The 7,293-nt window shown below is 48.8% G+C and overlaps 1 protein-coding gene across 1 annotated transcript in view; it reads right to left on the bottom strand.

The window, feature by feature from the left end:
• Window positions 1-118: 118 nt before the first annotated feature.
• Window positions 119-7,293, bottom strand: part of arid2 (AT rich interactive domain 2 (ARID, RFX-like)) — a 30,976-nt gene continuing 23,801 nt past the window's right edge. The window contains exons 13-20 of the mRNA XM_035678499.1: window positions 6,999-7,219; window positions 3,590-5,991; window positions 1,934-2,088; window positions 1,716-1,854; window positions 1,536-1,621; window positions 1,251-1,374; window positions 591-682; window positions 119-473 (exon numbers count right to left, since the gene is read on the bottom strand). Of these exons, the coding sequence (XP_035534392.1) occupies window positions 362-473; window positions 591-682; window positions 1,251-1,374; window positions 1,536-1,621; window positions 1,716-1,854; window positions 1,934-2,088; window positions 3,590-5,991; window positions 6,999-7,219 (3,331 nt within the window). The 3' untranslated portion in view covers window positions 119-361. The remainder of the gene's footprint in view (window positions 474-590; window positions 683-1,250; window positions 1,375-1,535; window positions 1,622-1,715; window positions 1,855-1,933; window positions 2,089-3,589; window positions 5,992-6,998; window positions 7,220-7,293) is intronic.

The raw sequence follows: 7,293 nt of genomic DNA, 5'->3' as shown, positions 1-7,293 counted from the left end.
TGTGTGTGTGTGTGTGTGGAAACCAGTGTACAGTCGGGAATGGTGACAACAGGTGGAGGTAATCCAAGAAATGTCACGCATCCCGTCGACGGTCCTCACTGGCATTGTGTACATTGTGTTTGTGTGTGTGTGTGGGTTGGGGGAGGGCGGGGGTTTGAACACAGGTTGGCGAGGAAGGAGGTGAGGGATGAGAGGGGGTTGAGGGTGCCAGGCGCGGTAGAAGGAGGGTCTGTTCTGGTTCCCGCCCTCTGCTCACTCCCCTGCAGACCCGCTACGGCTCACCGGTGGCTTCCCCCCCTCGTCCCAGGAGGGGGATGGGGGCGGTGGGGTGAGGGGGTTTTTAGAGGTTGTCCTTTTGGCGTTAAGCCTGGAGCGAGCGCGTCAGTTCGTAAAGGCATTTGGCGAGCGTGGTGGAAACCTCCATGTTACTTAGCGCGAGCACAGAGAGGTGCGTCTCATGCCTCTTTACCAACCTGAGAGACAAACACAAAACTCAGGTTAGAGTGTTCTTCCACATTTCACAAAGACAAAAAAGTGACAAAAACCTCAAAGTGCACTCTACACTCCTCAAAGCCAGCAGGAACACTTACATGCGACCGCAGTCAGAGTGCTTGGCGATGTTCTTTAACGTTAAGGCAGCAGTTAGTCGTATGTGTTTGGTCACTGGTCCCTCCTTCTCGTCCTGGGAGAGGAAACAAACAAGAAATATATACACGGTTTTCCCTTTTGTAGATGATAGAGGCTCAGTAGGAGTGGCCCTTGAAGACGGGCACTTATTTGATTTATTTGTGTTTATTTGACAACGGAGTTAGCTATGAGCTAATTTACAATCTGTAATCCCTGGGCAGGAAATGGGGACAAACGTTTTTTCATTTGGACACAAACAGGTAAGAATGGTGCATCACTTAGAAACAGGATTCCTTACCATCACAACATGACCTGCTAAATGATAGGTCTTCTAAATCTGCAGAAATTGTCTAATGGGACTGTTTTTGTAACATTTTTGAGTAGATTCCAACCTAATGACCTGGAAATTACAAAATTATTTTCCCCCAGCATTTCCAGTCAATCCTAACCCTGCGTTGGAACCATGAAGTGAAGGAAACAGTGGAATTTAAAAGTTTCAGAACGGATTATTTTCACTTCGGCCAACTATGGGCTTTATAAGTCATACAAAAGTGTGTGTGTGTGTGTGTATTTTACGAAAAATCAGGAAGAAGTGTGGTAACAGTCAGCCTTGTTCTACTCACAGTGAAGTCCCTGAAGACCAGGTTTCGAGAGCCTCTGCGTAGGGCCATGAGAGCTGCACTCGGATGATTCACGATTGCTTTCGGTGCTCGCGGTGCCGGACTACTGCCTGCCGCTGGCGGAGTCCTTTACAAAACAAAGAGCACACAAAATCCATCTTAATAAGCTGGATCCAAATAAAATCAACCAGTCAGTGCTAAGGAAAATAACTTCAAGCTCAAACAGGTATCAAGTGTAGTTTCAGGCATCAATCATGTATGAAGATTAATAGAGAAGGGTATATGTACTGGGAAGAAGTCTGATTGGGACTTTGTGCCTGCTGCTCCTCTAGTTTGAGTCCAGCCAGCAAAGCCTCTCGAGAACAGTGCTTATCCTGGAAAAGAAAGGGCAGAAACAGGTTAGATAAATCTCATACAGTATTTCATTATGACTTCCACTACCAGCCGCAGAGAATTTGAAGGTCCTACCTGTAAATGTGTGATGAAGGACAGTCTCTGCCGGGGGAAAGGTTCACATCCCTCCCACAGACAATGGCCTCCATACATGCCTTTACCACCATGTTGCGTTGCTGCGTGGTAAAACACCTGAGCCGGCGTTTCGAACCATCTGGAGAAGAAACGAGAACGAATCAGCAAGAGCTAGTGAGAATTAGAAACGAGAGGCAGACTGTGCCTGCAACACGTACCGTTTACAGGACTGCCACAGACACTTGAAGTTCTGCCCTGCTTTCCTGCTTTGCTCTGGCGCTGCTGCGGGGGTTTGCTGTGCTGCGAGGTGAGGGCTGTGGTTTCCCGCTGGTGCAGGCTGGGATACAGGGGGCGGGGACGGGGTAACCGTAGGCTGTGGAAGAGTTAGAAAAGTCCAATGAATATTTATCAATATAAAATAAATGGAGACACCATCAAGTGATTACTGTAAGACCATATAAAAGATATTCACAATTCCCAACAGAAGATAAAATCGCACGAGATTTGAAATATCCACAACGTAACATTTTAATTATTCATTTGACAAAAGACACACCACTGTTGGTGTGCTAATGTTTAATGGAATAATCACACTAACAGGACACCTTTTTGCTCTGACTTTAAACAGTTCAGAGAGCACTTTACAGACTTTACTTACACATGCTGTATTAGAGGAATAATGTGGACTGCAGCCATTTCTCATCATTAGAAAGGTCTTGTTGGCTGAGATGTAACCGAGGCCTTTCTACTGGCAGAAGTTGTTCTCTCAGCTGCGTTGCTATAGGAGGTGGGTATCGGTGAAAGCCACATGGTCTTAACTGGCATCACCTTCTTAACCTCCAAACATCAACTAATCCCACCTGAACCCTTCCAGCCCGCACAATGAGCGCCACGGTTTGATTTTGGGAAGAAATTGTTTCTGCTCTTACAATCACAGGTTTTTGAGTGATTCTAAAATGTATTTCACAGTGGAAGCTAAAGCCCCCTGCAAGAGCACAGAATCACAGAAAAGCTTTCAAAAACTTTAGATTCAACTTTTTCCTTCCATCTCCCACACACACACACACCTGCAGATTTTAGTCTTTTGTCTAGTACTAAATGTGCCCCTTTAATTCAGTTACATAGTGGTTAATACTGGAAACATATTAAAAACATACCCTGTGAAGTTTCTGACCATAAGTGCCACTGTAGAGCAATGGTTACAGTCACACACATATGTGGTGAAAGATGTCAAGGATAGTCACAAAAATAAATTCTAAATAATTTAATAAATAAATAAATAAATAAATCCTGTCTTTCTGTAATCTTTGCTCAGTTCTAAAATGCCAGTGGTCCTTCCTGGGTTTTGTTGCTGTAGTCTTTAAAGTCTGTTGGCTGTTTAACGTCAGTCTATTCCACAGCTGAAGACCTCAGCAAAGCATTAAGACCGAGAGAGAGGCACTGAACGGAGAAAGCAAAGAGCCATTTCCACTCTCTCTGTGAAAATATCTTCAGTCATACTATCTTAGTTACAAGTTACGATGTATCCTACAGAAAACTGTCAAACAATAGCTGTATGTCAACTAAGACCACGAGCTACAACATCCAGATAAATGGATCAAATTAATCAAAATACTAACAATAATAAGGCTTAGCATATGTTTTGCAGAAGGACAAGCCCTCAACCTGTGAATATATGATGTGTTCTGGTGAATGTAAATAAATCTGTTTTGTTTATAACCAAAAGCCCGAGACGACCTGGTAATGACTTCCCAATGTAAATATTCAACCTGTCTGTGACAGACATGCACGACACATTTTGTGGCAGACTTGACATAAAGTCACACGACGAGAACACTGTGGATAAATGTGAGACTAACCCTACAATGACTCACCGTTGAGCCAGCTGCCTGTGTGGGTGAGCAGTTCCTCTGCTGAGTGGCGTTCTCTATTGCTACTTTGGCTACTGTGCTTGGGTCTGTTCCTGCTGGCACCGCCACCATGGTGGCACTGCTGCCGGCGTTGTTGGGGTCACTGATGGTGATGATCCGCACTCCCACTTTATTGGGGATCCCCGAGGATGCTGCCGCTGCAATGCGGTCCTCGCTCTCAGCCGGTCTCTTGAGACCTCGAGCCTCAGAGGCCACTCCATTTGCAGGAGAGGCAGCAAGACTCTGGGAGGTAAGCGTAACAGTGGAGGGGAGGGTGGAATTGGGGAGCAGTTGCTGTCTTAGCACAGGCACAGCGTGGCCCGGCCCCAAAGGTCCATTGGTTAATTCCGAGGGAGGCCTGTTGCCTACTGCCTGGGGTCCGTTGGCCAGGCGCTCAGCCTGCTGGGCTTTGGCAGTGTCCTGCTGGGGGGGAGGAGGACTAGGGAGAGGGGGGTCTGATCCGTGACTCTTCTCAGAGGGTCCCACCTCCCCGTTCCCCAAGTACTGTTTGGAAGCAATGTGATTTGGAATGTTTTTGTTAAAGTTGCCACCACTGTCACCCCGATCAAAGTCACACACTCCGTTGACTAGAGTCTTTTTGGGGTCGCCCTCCAGAGGGGTGTTCAGGCTGGGGGAGAGGGCCTGCTTCCCATTAGCAGGGTGACTCTCCGTAGCCGGGCCATTGAGGGCCCCCTGGCTGTTCCCTGAGTGGTATGGAGGTAGATTAGACTCCATGCACTTCCGACCATTTAGCAGCTTGGCACCTGCCACAACATCCCCGTTACTGGTTTTGCTGTTTGAGGAGTCTCCTTCTGCCAAAGAGGAGTTCTCCATCACCTCTATCTTTCTCTCATGGATGTGCAGCCCCGTGGCGTCCTTGGCCTCCTCCTCCTTTTGACAAATGATCTTGTCTCCTCTGAGGGGAGCTGGCAGTGGTGGTTGTGGTGGTGGAGCTGCAGGGGCATGGTGGGGCCCTGTTCCAGTAGAGAATGGAGGAGGGGGAACTCCCGGAGCCACAGCACCCTGGCTGACAGCAGCAACAGCAGCAGTGGAGGTGGTGAAACCAGTGTTGGGGACCACGGTGAACGTGACTTGTCCAGCTGCCGCAGGGCCCTGGATGATGGTAGCTGCCCCTGGGCTACTTGTGGAAATTAGCTGGCCTGGCAAGAGCTGGACCGTCTGGAGGGCTGGGGCTCCTGCTCCTGCAGTAGGAAGCTGACCAGGAACCAGCTGGACATTGAGCTGCTGGGGCTGAGGAGAGGGATTCTGGGTGCTGTAGCTTGTCTGGTAGATGACTTGTGAACTAGGGGCTATCGTGCTGTTGGGAAGGGGCACCTGTGGAGCGGGCAGGATTAGCTTTCCTCCCGGGGTAGAAGGCCCTCGCTTTGGAAGCAGTAGCTGTTTGATCAAGCTGGACTCAGTGGAGGTAGGCTGAGAGGGAGGAGTTTGGGAAATGATTTGGAGCGGTGGCTGCTGTTGATGTTGCTGCTGTTGGTGCCGTTTCATGGACAGTGCGTGGCTGACAGTTTGACTGGACTGGACCTGGGTGTTGGAGTGAGATGCAGGAGGCGGGCAGGGGCTGGAAGCAGCTCCAGGTTGCCCTGCTATCTGGATAGTCTGGGCACCGGGAATGGCGGAGGGGTTGGCAAGAACGATCTGGTGTATGGCAGGGGTGTAGGCTGGGCTCTGCTGCGGGTTGGGACTGACTATTACGACACTCTGCGCCTGCTGCTGAGGCTGCTGGTTGGGAGTGGTTATTGTGGCTGCTGGTCCACCTGACTGGTTTGGCGCTGGTTTGGGGGCGATGTTCTGAAATGTGACACGTGACCCCTGGGAATTGGGCACACCTGCCATACTTGATGCAGCAGCAACACACTGAGGTTCCACCTGGGTAGTTCCACCCTGAGGCCCACACGGGGGAGGGGTTTGAGGCAGGGGCGGGTGCTGGGTGATCGGAGGGCAAACGCCTTGTACCCTGGCGGTGAGGATGTGGCCCTGTGGTACCTGCTGAAATAGCGTGACAGGCGTCCCCGTGGGGAGCATCGGGGAGTGCTGCTGTTGTTGCTGAGCTGCAGGTGGAGTGGCAGGGTTCTGGGGGCTGTGGTTCTGGTTGGCCGGTACTGACGTCGGAATCTGGACCACTGGACCGGGTCGGAGCTGTTGCTGCTGCACTGCTGCCAGAGGATTTGGTGGTAACTGGGGAGGCACCTGCGGGGGCACTGGGTGACGGGAAACAGTCGGGTAGCTTGCATGGTGGGGTTCCTGTGCAGTCAAGGCCATGGATGTGGCAGCACCAGTGGCACTGAGACTGGAGCCCAGGGGCCGGACAAACTGGGATCCGAGACTGAGATGCCCGGGAGGTAAGCCTGGTCAAACAATAACACACAAACACACAGAACTGTTTAGGACCAAGAAGCTCTTATGCCCTCGTTTTCTCAGTTTACAAAGGCGCTTGTGAATATTTTGATAGATAAGACACCATGCATGCACAACAGAACACTGAAGCAGATCACATGCATTGAAATATAATGGATGGTGTTGTATGTGTGAAAAGCAAAAGCTGCTGGCTTTATCAGGCAATTTATTCTGTTAATGTGAAGGAATGTACAGTATGTGTGATTGAGGCCTTAACAGTAACAGAAGAGGCCAATCATCAGGATTACCTAAGCTGTGTATAGTCTTACAGTAGAACTGTTAAACATTTGCCAAGGTGACCAGTACAGGAGCCAAAACCCTCAGAATCTGACATATTTTGAATTAACGAAAGGAAGATAAATTCACAGCATCCCCTTAACCAACCCTGAATGGGCCATGCACTGGTGAGCTAGGTTGACTTTGTTGCTCTATTCAATACAAGCTATCATGTTAAATGTTTTTTATTATATCTGAGATGCAGCAGACAAAATACCAAATGATTCAATTCAAACTAAGTTAACAATATAATCAAATATTACGTATTGCATTACATAATTTTATAGTTTTGCAGTTTTATAAATTTATTAAAAATTGTATAAAACAAAACAAATCACACACCACATCCAAGTATCTTGTGTGTTCAGTTATATGACGTGATGCAGCTTATCAGCTTTTCTTTCACTTTCCCTAGTTAGCTCCTCCAAGTAACTTATTTTCCTGCAAACATTTTCTCAATGTGTTCTCTGCGTGCTCTGCCAGAAGACTGCCAGAATCCTTCTACACAATACTATTTTCTAGTGCCTTTTCTTTTCTTCCATAACTCTTACCATTTAATTATTTATTAGCTTATTTGGCCGGTTAACTAAATCCCTTTGGCGTCAAGCATGTCAAAGGGGACGCGGTGAATCTTCCCTTTAGAAAGACAAAGTAAATGAAATAATCATGTTACTGGTTGTACCTGGTGGCGGGGCCTGAGGGTCTCCAGGAGCTTCATGTCGGGCTGCTGGAGGTGGAGGAGCTGCTGCCGGATTCTGCTGAGGCTGTTGCTGAGCCTGCTGGTAGTACAGCTGGATGGGCAGGGGGATTGACCTTCGCCTTAGCCCTACCAGGAGAATCTGAACCTGACCGTTGGCCTTGGGCTCCTCTTGCCGCCGCATCGTGTGGTTGGGGAACACAGTCCTGTGGTGGCAGGAGGACAGAGGATCATCACAGAGGAAAAAGTGCAAAAGAAACGACGGGGGGGGGGGGGGTTT

This window comes from Morone saxatilis, unplaced genomic scaffold (genome assembly GCF_004916995.1).
Source record: "Morone saxatilis isolate NCDOM2014 unplaced genomic scaffold, NCSU_SB_2.0 Contig10, whole genome shotgun sequence".
Taxonomy (NCBI): Eukaryota; Metazoa; Chordata; class Actinopteri; family Moronidae; genus Morone; species Morone saxatilis.
This window is presented reverse-complemented; position numbering and strand designations above follow the sequence as displayed.